The sequence below is a fragment of the Bufo bufo genome, chromosome 5 (assembly GCF_905171765.1).
Source record: "Bufo bufo chromosome 5, aBufBuf1.1, whole genome shotgun sequence".
NCBI lineage: Eukaryota > Metazoa > Chordata > Amphibia > Anura > Bufonidae > Bufo > Bufo bufo.
The window spans coordinates 89,761,874-89,785,234 of NC_053393.1; the positions used below are offsets into that span (position 1 = coordinate 89,761,874).

Sequence of the window (23,361 nt, forward strand, 5' to 3'; positions counted from 1 at the left end):
ATCTAGAAAAGTTACAACCAGCCCTGTACCTCACATGGATCCAGAGCTCTCCTCGTTTATTACTCCTAGTGCTCTGCTAGATAAATTTCAAGCTGGCAGCTCAGGGGGCATATCCTTTGTCATGGAGGTGTCCTTTCAGCTCCAGTGCAGGGGGTGTGTCCCTTCTGCTGCAGCTCTCTCCTCTGCAGCTCTGATAATTGCAGCATGAGTGTCTACAGCAGTAGACAGAGAGATGGCGAAAAAGAACAAACAGCAGGTGGCGCCATAAAGATATATTTTATTAAATACATGCAATTACAAAACTATTCAGATCCAAGTGCTGTTTTATTTTTTTTGGGGGGGGGGGGGGGGGGGGGGGACAGCCTCTTAAACTGGAAATGGATTATCTATTCTTTACCCTTAATCCGTGAAAGTATTGTCAAATTCCCAGTAGTCTGCAATAGCAACAACTGTGTTATTGTCAAGCAAAACAGATGATCAATTCAGGTGGTATTTGTTTTTAGGCAGATAAGAGGCACCCATAGGTCTAGGTGATATCAGAACTGATGTTGAGGTAGATGCTGTGACAAAGAGATATTTTGTGAACCTTACAAATTATGAAATTCTAAAACCTTTCCTCTTAAAGGGCATCTGTCACTAGAAAATTCACTGTTACACCAGGTACAATGCCTTGTAGGGCTCGCTGAGTTGAATGTAATGATACCTTTTATTTATCGATCTGTTATTTCATCCTAGAGAACACTTTTAATCCATATGCAAAGGAGCAGGGGGGGGGGGGCGTTGTTCCTGCTCCTAGAGGCTCCGTTCTCCGACCTTTGTCCTCGCATCTGTCTGCCAGCCCTGTGCTCTGGTGAAATCTCGCGCCGTTCAGAATTCGGCGCAGGCGCGGTGAGGGAAAGACGCTCGCAGGCTGCCAGCTTCCTCACCGCGCCTAATACTGAGCGGTGCAAGATTTCACCAGAGCACAGGGCTGGCAGACAGATGCGAGCGCTGCCTGGTCCTGTCAATCAGGAATTGGAGGGGGGCGACAAAGGTGGGAGAACTGAGCTTCTAGGAGCAGGAACAAGGCCCCCCCCCCCCCCCCCCTGCTCCTAGAGGCTAATTAGCATATTATAAAAGTTAGAGAGAAGGGGCCTTGATGCATTTCTTGAGGGCAACAATACTGCATGTTATATTTACTAGAATTCTGGAGAAGGGTCATTGATCCAGGGAGTTATTCTAATTGTCAGGTTTGGAGGAAATCTTTTCCCTAAGATGAAGAAAAGTGACTTTTTTTGGGGGGTGTTTGCCTTCCCTTGGAATAAGCTGAACTGAATGGACATATCTTTCTCCAGCTTTACAAACGACATTGCTATCTTACTCCTGAACCTTACATATGTGCATAGCCAGCTTAACAGTGATAGAGATAAGTATGAGGAAGACATACTAGATCCATCATCAGGTCTTAGGCCTACAAACTCTGAAGTGTATGGAGATGTAACATTGCATCCCAAGAAGTCTATGGGTCCATACTTTATTTCAATTTGATAATAAAGCATACAAGGTGTGACGGACTGAACTGTCACTGGGGCTGCTGGAGAGGCCTGAGGGCTAGCCTCCTTCCTATGGACAATGGACCCAGAACTATGGAGACCCTCCCCCCAGGCTCATTATTCTACAACTGGGAAAAATGGGTAGTTTCTGCCTGTGAGTGAGTACGTTATCCCACTGTGTTGGTTAATTGTATCACAGGTGGGTGTTGTCTGCCTGTAAGTGATTACGCTATCCCATTGTGTGTATTAATTGTATCACATGTGTGTGTTTTCTGCCTGTAACTGCATGTGTTTAGTTTATGTAAAAACTGTCTCAGTCTTCCACAAGGTCTCCATGAAGGGGTGTCCCTTGCTGGGAGACCTGCAAAAAAGGCTGGCATGTATCCTCATTAAAGTGTCCTGTTCTACCCTTCATGAAGTCTGGGCTCATGTTTGGGGGATTGTAGAACTACACTCTGGGGATTGCTATAATCATTATACTCTCCAGAGTATAATCCCTAGCTCTTGTAAGAGCTTGTTCCTGCATCGCTCTCTGAAAGAAGAGAGGGTCACCCACTGGAACCTGGAAACCCTGTCGTAGGTCCAGGGTGGGTAGAAGACGACGAGATCCCAACAAATTTGTGGCGGTTCGTGGGGTCGGCAGTGCTTACGGTGTCAAGTGGAGTGCTTGGAGTCCTCGGGAAGTACTAGAAGCATCCATCAACGGAGGTACCCAATTGGGGTGCCAGGAGATCCGTTACACAAGGGTTTTGTAGTTTTGGTAAGAAAGCATGCAAAGGTTATGTGACATGTTCCTCATAAAGCTGCTGCTCCTGCACACTTGTAAATGAAGTCTTAGGGTATATCCACACAACAGTAAAAAAGAAAATGGCTGTCCAACAGCCATCTTTCTTAAAGGCTACGGACAAATTCGGGGCAATTTTTTTTGTTATGAATGCATTTTACTCTTTTTGAGCTAAAATCATTTTTTCAATTGGTCTTTATTAAAAATGTTCAGCCGTTTCTGAGTTACAATGGTTAAAAATCAGTCTGTTTGCAAGATGTCACAGTCTGTTTCTCTGAATAACGCCACAGTCTGGTTTCTTTGAATCCCATCATCTGACGGATCATGTGTAGCTCATATCTGATCTCCTGATCTCATAAACATTTATTGAAGCTCCAGAATCCGCCCTTTTTTTACGGTGGAAAAAGCCAAAACTCTTGTTGTTGCCTTGAATCATTCTTGTCTTGACCACTGTAATTCATTACTAATCGGTCTCCCTCTCACTAAACTCTCCCCCCTTTAGTCTGTCTTAAATGCTGCAGCCAGGCTCATCTATCTATCCACCCACTACACTGATGCCCATCCACACAGAATACAGTTCAAACTTCTGACCCATAAAGCTCTCCACAGTGCTGCACCTCCATACATCTCCTTCCTCATTTCCATCTACCACCCTACTCGTGCTCTCCATTCTGTTAGTGATCTAAGATTAAAATCCTCCATGATTCGTACATCTCACTCCCGTCTTCAAGACTTTTCTGGAGCTGCACCTACTCTTTGAAATGCTCTGCCCTGGAATATCAGGTTAGTTCCCAACTTCCCTACCTTCTAACGTGCCTTGGAAACACATCTTTTCAAGGAAGCTTATCATGCTTCCTAAACTGACTGTTCCCCGAGTAACCCCCCCCCCCCCCCACCCACTCTTCAGACCTGAACTCGTTATTCTGACAGTCCACACACCCGAAGCAGATCGGCCTACACCACTGCTTTCAGTATAAAGGCTCAATTACTACATATAACAATCAACTACCTCCTGTGTTACCCCTATTTCCTCATACATAGATTGTAAGCTTTTGCGAGCAGGGCCCTGACACCCAGTGTTTCAGTTGTATATTAGGGCTCTTTCACACTTGCGTTGTTTTGTTCCGGCATAGAGTTCCGTCGTCGGGGCTCTATGCCGGAAAAATCCTGATCAGGATTATCCCAATGCTTTCAGAATGGAGAGAAATCCGTTCAGGATGCATCAGGATGTCTTCAGTTCAGGACCGGAACGTTTTTTGGCCGGAGAAAATACCGCAGCATGCTGCGCTTTTTGCTCCGGCCAAAAATCCTGAACACTTGCCGCAAGGCCGGATCCGGAATTAATGCCCATTGAAAGGCATTAATCCGGATCCGGCCTTAAGCTAAACGTCGTCTTGGCGCATTACCGGATCCGACGTTTAGCTTTTTCTGAATGGTTACCATGGCTGCCAGGACGCTAAAGTCCTGTTTGCCATGGTAAAGTGTAGTGGGGAGCAGTATACTTACCGTCCGTGCGGCTCCCGGGGCGCTTCAGAGTGACGTCAGGGCGCCCCACGCGCATGGATCACGTCATCCATGTGCATGGGGCGCTCTGACGTCATTCTGGAGCGCCCCGGGAGCCCATGGACGGTAAGTATACTGCTCCCCCGCTCCCCACTACTACTATGGCAGCCAGGACTTTAATAGCGTCCTGGCTGCCATAGTAACACTGAACGCATTTTGAAGACGGATCAGTCTTCAAATGCTTTCAGTTCACTTGCGGTGTTACGGATCCGGCGGGCACTTCCGGCAAATGGAGTACACGACGGATCCGGACAACGCAAGTGTGAAAGAGCCCTTAGCCAGTTACATTGTGACATGTTTTGTTTTGTACATGAACCCTCTGAATTGTAAAGCGCTGCAGAATATGGTGACGCTATATAAATACATATTATTAAATACATATTATTATTATCATTATTAATTCTTATCAAACTGATAAGAACATGTCTTAAATAAGTGTTTATGAGGTCAGGAGATGAAAGATAACAGCTACACATGAGCTGACAGATGACGAGATTCAAAGAAAACAGACTGTTACAGCTTGCAAACAGACTGATTTTTAACCCTTGTGTCTCAGAAACAGCTGAACAGTTTTAATAAAGACCAATTGAAAGAAATGATTTTTACCCCAAAATGAGTATAAAATGCAATCATAAAAATAAAATGCCCCCAAAGGTGTACATAGCCCTTAACGGCCGTCACACGGCCGTTTTCAGAACAATGACTATGGGTGTATTCACGTCTCCATCTTTTTAATGGACCGTGAATTCTGTCCGTCAAAAAATAGGACATGTCTGTTTTCATAAGAAGACGGCCCCCTATAAAAAAAAGGCCAGGAAAAACATTTAAACATTTTTAGCTGCTGTTTTTTTAACTGTTGAGTGAATATGCCCTAAGAATTGGCAGTGCACCTGTGGATCTGCAGAGCTGGAATAAACCTTGGAACTTTCTACCTTCCTTGGCTTCAAAAGGTTTTTTTAAGGCCTGCTAATTTTAGTGTTGGGCTACTTTTACACTTGTGTTGTTAATTCCGGTATTGAGATCCGGCAGAAGATTTCAATACCGGAATAAAATGTTTCCGTTTGGTCCTCATGCATTCTGAATGGAAAGAGATCCGCTCACGATGCATCATGATGTCTTCCGTTCCATCAGCATTCAGTTTTGTGAGCGGACACAAAACCGCTGCAAGCTGCGGTTTTATGTCCGGTCATAAGGAAAGAAAAAAATGGATCTGGCACTGAAAATAATGTAAGTCAATGGTGACATTAAGAGCCTAAAAAAAACGGATCCGTCGACCATTGACTTTCAATATATTTAGTGACGGATCCGTTTTTTTCCGTTTTGATTTCACACAACCTAATGGAACGGATGCATCCTGATGTGCAAAATCAAAACGGATCAATTTAATTCCGGTATTGAGATCCTCTGCCGGATCTCAATACCGGAATTAACAACACAAGTGAGAAGGTAGCCTTACACTGTCCTGAATGTGCTAGATTGCAGACGTCAAATCTAATGTCAGAACTAAAGTTAATGATACTGGGTGAACCCATCCATTGACAGTCACAATTAACATATTTAAATATCTCAATTTTCTACTGATCTTGTAGGTAAATACGTAAAAACAACACTCATAATGGTTTGTGGTAGCAATTTTTATTGAGGTATTGAAAAATACATTTATAATCTCCTCTTCCTTCATGTTAAGACAGTGCATGGTAAGCACCAATAAAACATTTCATGTGTTTTTTTCCATGTACAGATAAAATATTTACACTCCTATTAAAATCAATATATTCCTTATGCATCAAGTAGATAAGATTTTAAAACACAAATTCACATTAAGTTATACATAGCAGTGTATGTAGTTCAAGTTTTCATCTTAAGACATAATCTTTGAATATTCCTATGGACAAAGCGACCCCCCCCCCCCCCCTTCCCCCTTCTTTTGCCATATTAGTGCAGCATTAATTGTGGAAGAAAATCAGTAGAAGCTAGGCTTGGTTAGGGTGTAAGCAACATTTCACATTTTAAATGATTCACCTACATTTTTCACATTTCATTAATCAGATCCTAATACTCACACAGGGATTAGAGAATCGGCATAGAGAGATCATAGAGAGATCACTGCTACCAGTTTACACTAGACACAAATCAGTCCGGGAAAAGCACTCCATGTGGAAGCTGTATTTCCTGGTCGGAAGTGAACTGGCAGTGTCATAATAATTTATGATGCTGTGAATCCCAGTCTGGCCACAGGTCTTCTGAACTGTACTTACATGATGCACATAATGCCATCAGTACAGTTCAGTAGACCTGCCGTCAGGTGGGAATTCACGGCATCATAAATTATTATGATGCTGCGAGTTCACGTTAGACAAGTAGTGTCCAGTCGGGGAAATAGGACTGCCCCGCGGAAGCCGGTTTCCCAGACTGAATATGCTCATGTGAAACTGGCCATGATTAGAGCCAAGTCTGATCTCGGCACCCGTGGTTGGTTCTGATCCTAATGAAATGAGGCTCTAACTTCTCGGTCCTTCAGTGGCTGTGGTGGGCGATAATTGTCAACCATGTGGCAAGGGCTCTCAAGTTCGTCATTAAAGTAAAGGCCTCGCAGTCTTGATATCTAAAATAAATGCACAAAATTTTATATAATATATAGAAATAGCTATACTGAAAATAAATTACATTATTCATTTTTAAGATTTCAAATCTGATGGGAAACTATGGTTTAGCTGTTATGCACAAATAGAAAATCATGGTCTCTTTCTTCCAAAAACAGCACTACACTGAAAGGATACCTAAAATGCAGTGAGACCCTGGAGCTCTCTATCAGAAAAAAAACGAAGGGGCAGAAGCACTGTTCAGAGCGCTCTTCCTCTTCGGCTTTCATTGGTTCTGCTCGGCTTTTCAAGCCTGTGGAATGTAAATGGGATTAGTACTCTACGCACTCAAAAAGCAGAGCATAGCCAAGAAAAGCTGAAGGGGCAGAGCGCTCTGAGCAGCACAGGTTTAGCTTACTGTTTCATTAGGCTACTTTCACACCAGCGTTTTTGCTGGATCCGTCATGGATCAGCAAAAACGCTTCCGTTCTGATAATACAACCGCATGCATCCGTTAGGAACGGAACCAGTTGTAATATCTTTAGCATAGCCAAGACGCATCTGTCATGAACACCAATAAAAGTCAATGGGGGACGGATGCGTTTTCTATTGTGTCTGTCCCCATTGACTTATATTGTTTGTCAGGACGGATCCGTCTTGCTTCGCACCACATCGCGGACAGAAAAATGCTGCTTCCAGTGTTATTCTGTCCGCGATGGGGACGCAACCAAACGGAACGGAATGCATCCTGGTGCATTCCGTTTCGTTCAGTTCAGATTTGTCAATAATTGGGGACAAAACGGAAGCGTTTTCCCCTGCTATTGAGATCCTATGACGGATCTCAATAACGGAAAGGGAAAGCGCAAGTGTGAAATAATATTGTGGGTTGGAATTTTGAAAGATTTTTGTTTAAGTTTATTAAAAGGTCATGACTATTATATAACATTTAGAGACTGCGCTTTTTTGAAGCACCTAAGGTTTCAGACAGTTGTCCGCTTTAATGTCTGTATTATTATCACACCCCACGCCGTCCCTGTGGCAATGGACTCTGTATGCTACCTCTCCTGGTGCCAGGGCGAGCAGGGTTCAGCTTTGTACTACACTAATTAAAGTCAGCCTGTGGGAAAGACGAATAAACGTGAGGTTCATCAATTATCTGGATCAAAATATATTTGCTAAGTATCTCACGTGTATTCATCTAGTGAGTATAGCATTTGTTCATATATTTTGCGTTTGCAGAGTGCTGTTGCATTGTGTTTGATTTTCTATTTTCTATTTTCAGCCATAGCTACGTGCAACTGCGCATTAGAATGTGCTAAAAAAAAAAAATTGTTTTTGCAGTGCGCATTTGGGTTTGTGGCTGTCTCCATTTTGGTTGTGCATTCCTGACTAACCCATCTTTCCCATAGGCTGATTTTAATAAGTCTAGCATAAAGCTGAAGCCTGCCTTCCTTTTATTCACTGGAGGCCAGCTGGCTCCAGGAGATGTAGCATACAGAGTGGGTCCAGTATATATTTGGAACCTCCCTTCCCTGAATTTATTGGAGGCTGGTTCCCACCAAAAAAGTGACATTTAGTGTAGGTTCCCATCCAATAGAGGTCACCACCTATCCCTTGGTTGAACGTGATGGACTTACATCTTTTTTCAACCATATTAACTATGTAACTATGTAACCTTGTCGTGGTGGATGGGCACAAATGATTTTGATCAAATATATTTGCTAAGTACCTCACATTTAATATATTGGGTATAGCATCCGTTCATATAGTCTGTGTTTGCAGATGCTGTTGCATTGTGTTTGATTACTTCAATTACTTGGTATGTAGAACATGTAGCCCAAGCCTTAGAGACTGTAAGCTCACAAGGGCAGAGCTCCTACCTGATCTATCTTGACCACAATGTTTCATTTGTGTAAACCACACTGTCTTTAAAACCATTACCCCAATATTGCGCTATGTAAAGCACTACGGAAGCTGATGGCGCTATATGAATGAATGAGAATAATGAGAATAATAAGGGGATTTACTTGCCTTTGCTTGTTTAGAATATTTATCTCTGTAAAACCCAACAACATCCTATCAAGAGCTGCTGTTTCTGTGGTTGTTAGTTGCCTCCCATGGCACTTGGAATTAGTGATTGTACATATGGCCTTATTAAATATCTGTGTTGCACGGCTTTGTGTGAATGCAGCCTTCATTCACGTATTACTTCTTGCTTATGGATATTTTAGACATACAAACATTATGGAAAAAAATATATAATAATTTCCTGCACAGTATGTGACATCTGCATGCATATAAAATTGGAATATGACATCCATGGTCTGACATGGGCCACAGAAAGGCAGACGGTAGCCTGAGCACTATGGACACATCGAGGGCTGTGAAAAATCCCATAGTTTATTGTAAAAACATAGACAGCCTTGGTGAATATTAGTCTATAAGAGAGCCTACGGTGACATGTCACTTCTGCTGTGAGATAAGGGAGGTTCCCTATGATGAAAATGGAAAGTCATGGCAGATGTCAAAATCTTAAGCTGTAAACAGTTACTTAGCGGATTCTCTGCCCTTATCATCGGTGAAAACATTTTTTTATTCAGCAGTGTTCCTTTTCTGACACACCGCCAACATCTTACCATACAACTATATCATGACAGCTAAATTAATACACCCACAGGCAATATGAAGGCCACTGACTACTTTAATTCTCTGCAGCTTTCTCATGTTTTTCCCTTTCCAGTGACATCCTTTAATTTAGATGCAGGACCGCACCAAGGCCAATGACACCGCTACAAAACACCCTTAGCTCTGGGCTCTATACTTTAATTTCTGTTATGTCACCTAAAAACTGCTCTGTCCTAGACAGTGGCAGGTCTTGTTATGTCAAAATGCTGAGACCAGCTGTAATCTGTTGCTTTAGCTACAAGTGATCAACTCTCTAACAGCACCCCCGCAGGAGAAATGAAGCATTACATACTTTCCATTGAAGGCATGCACTCAATGAGACGTGCTGAGCCCTCCAGATCTAAAGGCGCTCTTTATAGCTGCTCTCAACTCCGGTTTACAGAGTGAATCCTATATTCCCTAATAGAATATATGAACATGAGTTTTATAAACCAAATAAGACTATTCTCTGGTCTCTAGTACGAAATATATTAGACAGAATGCTATCACATTGCTGTGCGTTACTTCCAGCTTGAAGAGATTACAGTAAAGCGAGTAAACTGTAGTTGTTGTGCACAATCTACTCATTGATGGACCAGATGGATGTGAACTTCCTCCTCATGTATGAATAATACAAGGATCCTAACAGAAGTCTGTAAGAAAACTTAAAGGGTTTTGTCTCACTTCAGCAAATGGCATTTATCATGTAGAGAAAATTAATACAAGGCACTTACTAATGTATTATCATTGTCCATATTGCTTCCTTTGCTGGCTGGATTTATTTTTTCCATCACATTATACACTGCTCCTTTCCATGGTCATGACCACCCTGCAATCAAGCAAACAGGCTTGCACACTACAGGAAAAGGCTCTGGTATCTCTGGTGACCGGGACTGCAGGAGCGTGTATCGGCACGCATGCGCAGCAGCTCCCATCCCGGCCAACACGTTACTGCGCCACAGTGGTGGTCATGACCCCTGGAAACGAGCAGTGTATAATGTGATGGAAAAATAAATGAAGCCAGCACAGCAGGCAATATGGACAATCACAATACATTAGTAAGTGCCTTGTATTCATTTTCTCTACATGATGAATGCCATTTGCTGAAGTGAGACGACCCCTTTAATGTCCACCCATGAACATAGTAACATAGTGGGAGATTTATCAAAACTGGTGTACAGGAAAACTGGCTTAGTTGACTATTGACCATAGCAACCAATCAGATTCCACCTTTTATTTTTCAGAGCTCCTGTGGAAAATGAAAGGTGGAATCTGATTGGTTGCTATGGGCAACTAAGCCAGTTTTCCTTTACACCAGTTTTGATAAACCTCCCCCATAGTTCATAAGGCAGAAAAAAGATGTACGTTCATCCAGTTCATCTTGTCATACTGCACGGTTGAACATTATTTTGTTTTCTGGGGCCACAATTGTTCATTCATGTTGTAAAGGGTCTGTGAAGTGCTAAAATACTGATAACCTATCCTTAATATCTGATTGGCAGGGGCCAGACTCCTGGCACCTACGGCGATCAGCTCTTTGAAGAGGCAGCGGCGCTTGTGCGAGCTCTGCTTCCGATTAATAAAATGTCTGTGCGCCGTCTCCTTGGTGGCGGCGCAGTACACTTACAACTGCTTGTCCCAGTCAGTCGCATGGGGCGAGCAGCTGTAATTACGCAGAGCCGTCTCTACAAAGGAGACAACACGCAGGCAAGTCTGAAGCGGAAGTAGAGCTCGCAGGAGTGCACTACCCGTTTCAACAGCTGAACGGAGGGGAAGCCGGAAGATGGACACCCACCAATCTGATATTAAATACCTACCCTGAAGATAGGTCATCAATATCTTAGCACTGCACAACCCCTTTAATATATCTTTATGGCATCCAGAACTGGTTTTCTGTTAGAGAGCTCCAAAATTCCTGCAGAGATATAGACGCAAATGATATAATTCTGACTGGGGCCACCCCTAGGAGACTTTTACTATGTGATGGCCTATCTGTAACTTGAAAAGGGTTTTCTAGAATTTTTATACTGGTGACCTATCCTCAGTACCTGATCGGTGGGGGTCCAACACCCAGGGCCCCCGCCAGTCAGCTGTTTGAGAAGGCACCAGACCTCCTGTGAGCACCACTGACTTCTCTTAGCTCACCAAGCACAACACTGTGCACTGTATAACGGCTGTACTTACTACCGCTCTGAGCGCCATTCACTTCTATGGGACTGAGCTGTATCTAGACGACGTGACAGATGAACATCTCGTCAGTAGCCCAGGAAAAGCTGACAGAAGGCCGCGGTGCTCACAGGAGCCTGCCTTCTCAAACAGCTGATCCGCGAGGGTCCCAGGTGTCAGACCCCTACGATCAGATACTGAGGATAGGTCATCAGTAGTAAAATGTCAGAAAACCCCTTTCGTGGCAGCAGTGCTGTAGTAACAAACTCCCTCCGATACAAAATTGATGGAGCTGGGTAGTTCTGGAGCCAACTTTAACGGTTGATGGGGATGAATGTCGGGTGTTGGACCCCAACGGATCAACTAGAGATGACTTTTTCTCAGTAAAGGATAGACAACCCCTTTAAGACCTTCCTGCATACTGATTATACATTGAATTCAATGATAAAACTGTATGCGGTAAGCTCCCCCTAGTGGTGGATGCATGTAGCCAAAGTTTTCCATCTATCTCTTTGGCCATGAGGAGGATATGGAGCTCTGTGCCAGAAAGTATGAGCTGTGACCACTATATTAGATATATTTAAAAATGAATCAGCACCGAATGCTGGGTACAGATCAACATTAAATGGAATGAAGGAATGAATATATGAATGAATAAATTATAATTCTTATCACCAGCAATTTAAAAAAACAACTTCAATATATCCCTACTAGAGATGTACTAAACCTTCCACATACCTGTTCACTGCTCACACTAATTGGCTCTTTAAGTACATGCCAGAGGACACACTGCAGGAGAGGCGGGGTGGTCAGGGATCCCTTATAGGTCCAGTAATCCAAAGATTTTGGAAGTAAACCCGAAGGATCATAATCATGGAAAGGTGCCTCTTTTCCCTAGAAAGATAAGAATATGTTTCCATTTAGCAATTATACAACATAATGAGGGACGTTTATCACTATCGAGGGGTAAAAAAAGATGCAAATTATGGCACAAGCCATAGTCTGTCACTTTTCACTTCTCTCGACACTTTTCAAAAGTGGTAATAAAAGTAGGCGGTATTTGGCAAGGAGGGCTAGTGACCAGATTTACTATCATTTACACTAAAACTGGTATAAACAGGGGCGTAGCTATAGGGAAAGCAGCTGCTACGGGGCCCAAACTCAAAAGGGGATCGCCCAGGAGGAGGAGTCAAAAATGTTATTGTCAGGGCCCCCTCAACAGTATATACAGTGACATGGCATACAGTATATATATTTCTGCACAACCCCTTTAAGGTTCACAGTACTTCACTCTCATTATTCAAGACATACTGCACATTCGGAACTGAATTCCCAGCATGCACATCATCACGTAAATGCTGCTTTGTACCTTTGTTGGAATTAATGCTAAGGCATCAATCACTTGCTGGAGCTCTGGCTTGGCATCGCCGACCTGTAATACACACAAAAACAACTTAAACGTGGCACACAACAACATAATACAGTATAATAGCATACAGCGAGCAATAGACGTTCACTAATTTTTGTTTTAATGTCTGGAGCAATGCAGTAATTATAGTTATTACAGTTCGGCAGAGCAATTAGAAAACAGTTTTAGATTATTATTAGATTTTATTGTGTCCTAAATGAACTAAACTCAACGAAAAACCAACAAGGTGTATGGAAATCTACATAAACTTAAAAAAAAATTGTTGGTAATTCTTTTATATTTATAGAAATCATCATATTTCATTGTATATTGAAGGGGTTTTTCTGCTTTAAGCAATGGCTAGGATATGTCACCACTTCCACATTGATTGGGGGTCCATCTCTTACTAATCCTTAGAATGAAGGGGCTGCACAGCACTGGGAGTCCCTTAATATTTTTACTGCAGAGTGATGATTCTGGCCACCCGCTGTGCAGGGAACTCATTCAAGATTTTTTGGGATCGGGGTTCAGGATATTTAAGCTATGGATCAACTGTACTCAAATATACAGTAGGTACAGGTATTAATTCTCAAAGTGATCGGTAATGATGAAATGTTCAGCTACATTGTGGTTAGATAACATTTCAAATAAAAAAAAAACAGTATACTAAAAACTGGGATTGCTGATCCCTACGCCAACATTAACTACTCTTGTGAATGGAAAATCTGCATTGGCTCCAGGATCTAGGATAATTTCTGCCCAGGCCCCCAGGATTTTAAAAAGGTTGCCCCCCTCCGCCAATTACATGTATTGCCTATCCAGAATAGGTGATATATATATGATCAATGGGGTTGCAACCAATGGGACTGGCACTGAACATGTGAATGGGTGTAGTAAGTCCCCTGTTTGATTGGTGCGATGGGCACGCATGCGTTGAGGCATAGACTTCAGCTATAACTTCCGCCATTTTCTGGGGAAAGTTATAGCAAATTTGGCGGCAGCATGAAGCCGCGCCACTTCCGCCAAACCACGCCCCTTTTTCACAGCACTTCTGAAAAGAAACGAGATGCTCAAAAAGTGGCAAATTTTGGTGCACACACGCCGTGCTCCTTAATGTGCTCCTTTCTTACGCCAAAATTGTGGCTCTGTTTGTCAAATAGTCACAATCAAGTCAGAATCTCTCGACAGGCAATGTGGTAATGAGGCCCCCTGAGGCTTGGGGCGCAGGGTTATTTCCCACCAGCAGTAATGTGCATTCATTGAAGTGGTGTGACAGGTGCCAAAATCTGCAGTTCACAGCACGTGAGTGCCATGACGCTGTTTTGTGGTAACCAGACACTAATAAACCACGAATCAATACTGGTATTGGCTAAGAAAAAAGCCAAATACACGTAGCTCAGGCCTCAAGCTGCTAATACATGTTAATATTGTAGAAATGGACCATAAATACTGTAGGATGCAGGAATCTTGGTGCTAGCAACACACAAAGCCATACCACCCAAATTTTTCAGATGGTCAAAGAGGGACACTTGCAGCATCCGATCGCTGGATGAGGGGGTAATTGCTGACAGCCAGTGATTGACCGAGCAGCATTCACAGCCATTGTAACAGCGGGGACCTGGCACCATCAGTACTGCCGTGGCTGGGGATCGGTCAGCGGCGTAAAAGTTCTTTTTTTGTTTTTTTTTACAGCATGTGCAGCCCCTGGGACAGTTTTTTTTCTTGCCCTTCAATATCTCTTTAGACATCAGCATATATATCATTTGATTATAGATATTTTAAGGCTGCCCCAAATAATGAAGTTGAGGTCTAATATACAGGTAGCAATTTAGTAAAGTTATTAATGCACATTTATGTCCCGGGTGAAAAGGAGGGACTTGTGTCAGAGAGGAGACACTTGTGAGGCACGCACGCCTTGTCTCCCTCTGCTCCAGCCTTTTACAAACAGCTGACGTCTTCAAGACACATCCAGAAAAAACATCTGTATCAGACAACTTATGGTCACTTACCTTCAGGAAAACACCGACTACGGCAAGCCCATCGCAGTGTTTCACAGCTTCACCAAAACTGCTGTACTTCGTGTTCCAGTGGACCAAGTGAAGCTGCAAGACACAAACGACAGAAAGATATATAGTCAGGAATGAAGAATATGTCAAACATCAGGACCGGCTGAGCTACAGAAGCCTGACTCATATGATAATCTCCACTGGCCCCAGTAAGCAGAGTGTTTCTCAACCTGCATTACGTGTACCCCAGGGGATACGGGTTGTGGGGTGAGGGGCTACGCAAGACTGCCCTAGCATCCAGCAATATTTCATTGCTGATTGCTAGGACACTGATGTAGGGCCGCTCCACATTCCTCAGGATGGCGATACGGTGGAAACTGCTGCGAGGCACAGGAGCCGATGCCTCTCTGCCACGCCGTTCTCTCTTATAAGCCATAGGCCACTAGGCTTGATGCCTATGAGAGGACAGTGCATATGTCATGGCGACCACCTGAATCAGGACAACTTAAGACGCAAGTCGGAAAAAGGCCTGTGCCCTGCACTGCAGCGCAGAAGATGGCATGGAACAGGATTGAGATATTACATTTTTTATTTTCTTTGCGACTTTGTGGTAGCATGCTACTGAGCTATTATAGGGGGGCATTATTACCACTGGGTTTCACTAAGGGGGCTTTATTACTAATGGGGGAGGGAACACTATGGTAGACTTTTTTACTTCTGGAGGCACTATAAGAGGGCATTAGTACAACTGGTGGCACTATAGTGGTCATTTTTACTAGTGGGGCAAACTATGGGAGCACTCTGGGGCACTATCTTACTATTGAGGGTACTGTAGGGGGCACTATTACTAGTGAGGCACTCTGGGATTGAATTACTACTATTGGTGGGAGTTTTGGAAACACTATTATTGTGGGAGGCAACCTGGCACAGTATTAGTTTAGCACAACTATTTTTGGATGACACTATGTTTGTGGCACTCTTACTGTCAGGGGCACTATTTGCTGGGCACAATTATTTTTGAGGGCTCTGCGTGTCAAAAGGTATTGAAGGGGACACTATTTGTGTAGTGATAATATTTTTTTAGGGGACTATCTGTTTCTGCAGTACAGCATTTGGCCACACTGGCTACAATATTGGGGCTGACAACAGGATGACACTGGGCGGGCACCAGGATGGGGATCTTCTATTGAGAAGGTGGGGAGGAAGTTGAAAAAGTGAAAACTGTAAGATGTTTTTGTGGCTGGAAGAAGTCATCATGGTGGTCTGGGATGAAAGGAGAAGAGGAAAGAGAATGTCTACAATCAAAGGAGACATCGCAGGACATCATAAGTACGCAATGGTGTATTCTCTTGTATGTTTGGAAGTGCAGAATGTAATAGCCATCCATTGTGGGTCCAAATGTGGGATCTGTCATTTTGACATGAAGATTAATGCTGCATGATGCAAAACATGAAGAAACTGCTGATAGAAACTGAAATCTGGAGGAGCTGGAGTAGATTTCTGTCATCAAATTCACCAGTTTCTCCACCTGCATTACGTGTACCCCAGGAGATACAGGCTGTGGGGTGAGGGGGTATGAAAGACTGCCCTAGTTTTCTGGTAAATATGGCAAGAGCGGCATTAAACATAAAAAGGTGCACATTTTTTGTGCAAAATGTCATTTGCACCAAATTTAGCTGTTTTTTTTAGGCTACTTTCACACTGGCGTTTTGGCTTTCCGTTTGTGAGATCCGTTTAGGGCTCTCACAAGCGGTCCAAAACGGATCAGTTTTGCCCTAATGCATTCTGAATGGAAAAGGATCCGCTCAGAATCCATCAGTTTGCCTCAGATTAGTCTCTATTCCGCTCTGGAGGCGGACATCAAAACGCTGCCTGCAGCGTTTTTCTGTCCGCTTGACGAAACTGATCCGTCCTGGCACACAATGTAAGTCAGTGGGGATCCGTTTTCTCTGACACAATCTGGCACAATAGAATATGGATCCGTCTCCCATTAGCTTTCAATGGAGTTCATGACGGATCCGTCATGGCTATGTTACAGATAATACAAACAGATCCGTCCATGAAGGATGCATGCGGTTGTATTATTGTAACGGATCCTCCCAAAACGCGAGTGTGAAAGTAGCCTTATACCAAAATCCTGGTATAAAGCCTTTGTAAATGACCCCTTATATGTCGACACCTACCTCTGCTTCATATTTATGCCCATTAACGGTGTGCTCCGATCCATGCCCATCACAAGATCCCCAGTGAAAGTGGAACTGCTTCAGTCTGTAGGTTCCTTCCAGAGCTCCACCTTTAAGTACTGTAATTCCAGAACAAACAAGGGCTCAGTTCCTACTTATCTGCACCACAGGAAATGCACATCTTCATGTTCTTAGAATACTTAAGCGATTGTTGACCTATTAAGACTCTGCTTTCATGGCTGAGGGCTTAAGAATCTGTCTTAATTAGCCAAATGAGTTGTGACATATATCTCTTGCCAATCTTCCTGATTACATCATTACTGGTTTTACAAAAGACGCTGTGAATAGTTGAATCTGGCCTAGATGTTCACACATCTCACCTGGATCCTGAATGTACTGACTTTGAGAAATATGCAAGCAGTAAAAGAGTCACAAACCAGTCACAATCCAGAAACCCAATAAGCTTTATATTTTAATAGACACAACAATACATTTTGAATGTATAGAATCAGGGTTGTAGCTATAGGGGTTCACAGTAGCACCCAAGCCCAGGTGCTTGAGAGGGCCCACAGGACATGTGAATGGTGACTAGCCATAAAAATAACAGGATAGTCTGAAACATTCTTTAGGGCGGCTGTATGGTTTGAACTACTCCACCTATCATTGTAGTCTTCTCCTGAATCAAGCTGACTTTTTCTACTGGAAGCCCCAGTAGTCATCTTTTATCAGAGGGGGAACCATAAATTAGATATACTACAAAGTGACCAGTGAAATGAGTGGGAGTCCAGTGTCTTCACAAGACACGGTCTACATTTAGTGCTCTGTTTAAAGGGTGACTCCACCATTGAAGGCCACAAACACATAACAACACGTGTGAGCTGCCAATATGCAGTAGGGTGTTTCACTGTGCAATATTTGGTGTTCACAGGAAAATCGCCAGAACCACCTTCGTCCAGACATTGAGCCAGCGTGGCATGCTGGGAGACTTCAGCTCTGAAGCCAGCAAAATTTTAGGCAATGTAAAGCGCATCAATATAATACAGGTTGCGACTTTGGATGAGTAAATGTAAGTAATGTAATATAATTGCAAAGTTCATTACAGACATTATAATCATGCTGTCTCCAGTGGAGCTCACAATCTAAGTTCCCTATCAGGATGTCTTTGGAGAAAATCCACACAGAACATCGAACTCTATGCAGATGTTTTCCTTGGTTGGATTTGAACCCAGGACCCCAGTGCTAACTACTGAGCCACCATGCTGTCTCTATCAGCTAAGGCTGAGTTTACACTTCAGTTATTTGGTCAGTTTTTTCCATCAGTGATTGTGAGGCAAAACCAGGTGCGGGTCAAAAACACAGAACAGGAGCAGATCTTTCCATTACACCTGATCTCTGAGTAGGCTTCACTACTGGGTTTGGTTCACAATCACTGATGGAAATAACTGACGTGTGAAATCGGCCTAACCTTGCAGACAGAAGACATTTTGAGCAGTATGTACACTTCGAAACACTCCACCGATTCCACAATCCCTGACTTTAATGTGCTCGTCTTTCTTACTTTTCCACTACATCTACATTATGCAAATGAAAATGAAGAAAGAGGGGCACATCAGAGGAAGAGCCCATAGCCAGTTGGGCCGTCACATAAACCCAGATGGGATCGTTGAATCTGCAGAGCTAAGAAAGAATTATTACTGCTCAAATTACTGAAATATTTTATTTAATTTATTTATAAATATTAATTTACTGAAATATTTAATATTACCAAATGAACGACTCAAATATTACTGCTCCAAGTATGTTCTGTCCACAGGTTAGCTGAAAGAGACTTTTTAGGTATGGGGCTCATGCCCATGACAGTACTTGCTCAGTGGCCATGATGCGGGCCGCAAATAGCAGTACACAATGCATGGGCACTGGCCGTGAACACTCAGCTTGTGGATGCGGACCCATTGACTTAAATGGGTCCGCGATCTGCAACATATGGCCAAACATAGAACATGTTCTATCTTTTTGTGGTGCGGAGGCATGAATCAGAAGCCAGCAGAAGCACTTTGTAATGCTTCCATGAGCTTCCGATCCGTGCCTCTGCACCGCAAAAAAATAGGTGAAGCGATATCTTAGGTCGTATCTGGCGGATGCAGATCCATTCAAGACAATACGGAGTGCACACGGCCAGTGCCCGTATATTGTCGACCGGCCGTAAACGGTCCACAACACGAGTATGGAGCCGGTACCCTCGTGGGAAGAAATAATCCATTCTTACATAATATTTCTTGTTCATTTAGAATACTTAAAGGGTAACTGTCATATTTTTTTTTATTTGCCAGTTTATTACAGCTAGGCATGTATACCTGAGTTAGTCTGTCAATGATTGCCAAAAGATCTGTAATTACCTTATAATAACAGCTCATTAATGTCCCCTGTCCCTTTCCACTGCTCCCTTAAAAGACAGTTGCTGGGGCTTGTCTGTCTCCGGCTAGGAAGACGGAGGGGCTGTCCTTCACACTGCATGCCTGCATTAGGCTTCAGAGTGAGGAGGCGTGTCTCTCAGTAATCCAATCTGATTGGCTGGCAGGGAGCTGCTGGCTACAGCAAGTGTGTATGTGAAGTGAGGGAAAGCAGTTTTGGCCTCAGAGAACTGGCAGAGGAGCCATCTTGAGAAGGTCCTCTTATTGTACAGGTTAAAACAGCCGTAACTAAGGGAAAAACTCAAAGAAAACAGTGGTATGGGAAGAAACTAATGATTGCTTGATGCATAATGCTGCAGCAGCAGTAACATATGCTAAAATTGATTTTTTGATGAAAACAAGGCGGTTACACTTTAAGAGAGCACATGAAATAGGAATGTAGAGGATGATGAGGCCCACAGCATGAGTTGTGAATATTTATCACACTATCTATGTAACATATAGGGCAGGCCTACCCTGCCGCCCCAGCACGAGGCATATCAGTACACAGCAGGCTCAGCCTGATAATATTTTAATATTCAAACTTACTGCGTTCATGGAATGACTGGGATAAAACCAAATAATGCTACTCCATGTACCAGGCACCAAGGGTCAGATTACTCAGAATACGTAATGTGCTTTAAGAATATCTTTATTTACAACTCTACATTGTGTCATTCCTCTGTTATTCCTCCTAGAAAATGTATAACTATATATTGTGTATGTGTCTCTACATACTGACGGTGCTGATAGTAGCAGACTGTTTAGGGACATGGCCCTTTGACAAGGGAAATGGTAACACCCAATTTTCAATTTATTCATGCATTTCTAGGAAGAATAACAGAGAAATAGCAAAATAGACATGTCAGGAGCTGACAGACTCCTTAAGGCCTTATTCACACGTCCGTTGTTTCTTTCCTGATCTGTTCCGTTTTTTGCGGAACAGATCTGGACCAGATCTGGACCCAATTATTTTCAATGGGTCTTGAAAAAAAATCAGAGATTGAGCTGTCCGATTTTTTTCAGGACCCATTGAAAATGAATGGGTCCAGATCTGGTCCAGATCTGTTCCGCAAAAAACGGAACAGATCAGGAAAGAAACAACGGACGTGTGAATGGACTCTAAAGGTATATTTCACTATGTACAGCACAAATATGTCAGTGATGGTGGGGGAGACTTTCTCAAGGAACAAGTCAACCTAAATAAAGAAGACACACATCTAGTGGAAGAAAGCACAGGTCGGCCCTGCCACGTGCGTAATGCTCGACTGGAGTCAGCGTCTATGGTTCTTGACCACCGGTGGTTCTCAGCTCATAGAATTCAGTCGAGTTTTTAACAATGAAGATAATAAACAGCGGCACTCATCACATTACAGTTTGACGCTTCATTGCCATCTTAAAAACAAATGGTCCTCGATGCGGACCACATACACAGCTCGGCAGAGGCCGTATGCTCCAAAATGCCACTAAATCACTAAAATTATGTTATACACCTGGGACCCCAACCAGATCATAGCAAACCCATCTATCCCCACAAAATAAAGTAATTGAAGTTCAAACCTATAAGCAGATAAGCTAGTGACTCTTCTCCAGCAGCGTGGGACACATAGTCACTGTGCTGATGCAGGGTGGTACACCTCGCTTCACTGCGTATGTGCCCTGTGTCTGGTGCATGTCCACTGAAGCCAGGCGTCCCGGACTATTCTCCCAGTAAACTTGAATTTCATTTACTTTCTGTTGCAGGGACAGACGGGTTTCACTATGGTCAGGTTTGGGACTTAGACTGAATATCGGCACGTGGCCAGAAGCAGGCGACTGGTTCCCTTTGATGAACTTCCAGGATCTCTTACAGTATATATAGAAACTTACCGAACACAGAAAAACTTCAGTTGTCGTCTTCTGTTAAAAAAAATTCTACAGTTTTCATACCAGCACCTGGATCTGATTACTTTTGTAATTGCATGTAATTAAAAATTTAGTATAGCCATTGAGTTATTCATCGAAATATATCTGTATAGCGCAACCTGTGGTTTGCCCTTTTTCTAACTTCTCTGTCGGACTCACTGAGATGGACGCACATGCTCAGTTCCATCTTTCAACTTCTACCGGATGCAGCAGTAAGGACCTGCCACTTGAGAAAGTGCATGCCCCCTGAGCATATACCTGCCATATACCTGCCAGGTTAAATTATTTTGCGTTATCTCGTAAATCATAGCCCGATCAGCAACATTATACATTTTACAAAGAAGGAATACGTTTTTCAGCAGCGTGTAACCTGATGGCTCTTCATAGTTCTCTCTGAAAACTGAAACCTGAGAGCCATTGTGGCATAAATTTGTAACTGTGTGTATTTAGTAACAGGCGATCCAGAGGCTGAATAATCCTTTGTGGCCGTCCCGCCAGATAAAACCTCATTGTTTGCATTAGTCGCGGTGATAACCGCAGTCACGTACCAGCCTGCACCTATTGTTCCCATGCAAAACACAGCAGATGATGAACCATGTCATTCCTAATACACAGCGGAAACGTATTTCCTCTTTAATCTCCGATGTCCAGTATTTACTAGACATTTTGGACTGTCTTACATGTCCGTGCTGTGATCTCACGGTTTATCAGCACTGGACTGACACTGATCTACAGGTTAGTATGGAAATCAATAGGATGTACGATTGTGATAGGTCCTCCAGAAAAAACGTGGCTGTACACATTTGTCTACAGTTGATCAAAATGGATGATTTCGACCAAAATGACCACTTGTTGGTTGAAATTTAACAATGGTGATCATTTTAGTTGATCGATGACAGACCATTCTCATCTGAAAAGAAGTCAGCTGTGTTTAATATTTTTGCCTGATAATCAGACAAAAGACCTTTTGTTCATCACCCGGTTTCATTGAACATGTATGGGCAGTTTGGGCAACTGTAACGGCCAATATGGACGAAAGTGTCTGGGAAACGATCGCTGTCCCAGGAGATAAGAGGTCTCTGTCAGTACCTTTCTTCACTTTAAAAACACATACATGCTCAGCTGAGATGACGGCTTACGTTTATGGGGTCAGGAGAGGTAGCTGTGGTCCACATGAGTGTTCTGCCAACAGCTACTAAAGTTGTATGGACTGCTTCAAACCATCTGATGGCACTGGTGCAGAGACACGCAGAGTCCCGATGGCTCTGTACTATGGTACTTCTGTAAGTCACTATATTACACCATATGGTGACCCACAGAACATAATACAAATTTGTTTCTGTTGGATTTATATGGAACCCAACAAGAACAACTTTGTGGGGGTCATTTATCAATACAGTGCATCAGTTTTCTGCTGTACAAAAGTCCCACATTTATGTGTGTGCCATAATCTGTGCAAAACTTTGTGACTTTTTCCCGCAACACACCCGCATCTTATCCGGGCAAAAAACATGACACCCGTGTGAAAGAGGCCTAAGAAGACTTATGGAAGGCAGTTGTCTACATAACGGTTGCTTTCGTTGAAGGAGATTTACAAATACAGGTGCATGACGAAAAATGAAGCCATTGCCCATAAAAAACAGTCACATTGCTTCTTGCTACTTTAAAGGAGTTTCTTTAGTTTGTTTTAACTGATGATCTATCCTCTGGATAGATCATCAGCATCTGGCCGGCGGGGGTCCCACACCCAGGACCCCCGCCGATCAGTTGTTTGAGAAGACAGCGGTGCTCCAGCGGCCTTCTCACTGTTTACCGCAGGCCCAGTGACGTCACGACTAGTATCAACTGGCCTGGGCGCGGCTAAACTCTGTTCTCTGGGCACAAACTGCAGGCATGAATAATCCATGCTCCATTTTTTTTCATAACATGTAACCTGAGCTGCTAAAATCTATTACTATAACATGGACCATAAGCACTACTAAACGGACCCTAAACTATCAGGGCCTCTAAAGTCCAGTAGAAGAAATCTTCACTTGGAGCTTACTTTGGAGCCAATTACTTGCCACTTCTTATGGAATGATTTCCAAATAACCTATTAGATTTTATTGATGTAATGTC

At 43.1% G+C, this 23,361-nt stretch overlaps 1 protein-coding gene across 1 annotated transcript in view; it reads right to left on the reverse strand.

The window, feature by feature from the left end:
• Window positions 1-5,495: 5,495 nt before the first annotated feature.
• CA2 (carbonic anhydrase 2) overlaps window positions 5,496-23,361 on the reverse strand; it is a 44,655-nt gene continuing 26,789 nt past the window's right edge. Inside the window, exons 4-8 of the mRNA XM_040431435.1 lie at window positions 16,889-17,007; window positions 14,709-14,801; window positions 12,661-12,723; window positions 12,030-12,185; window positions 5,496-6,484 (exon numbers count right to left, since the gene is read on the reverse strand). Of these exons, the coding sequence (XP_040287369.1) occupies window positions 6,365-6,484; window positions 12,030-12,185; window positions 12,661-12,723; window positions 14,709-14,801; window positions 16,889-17,007 (551 nt within the window). The 3' untranslated portion in view covers window positions 5,496-6,364. The remainder of the gene's footprint in view (window positions 6,485-12,029; window positions 12,186-12,660; window positions 12,724-14,708; window positions 14,802-16,888; window positions 17,008-23,361) is intronic.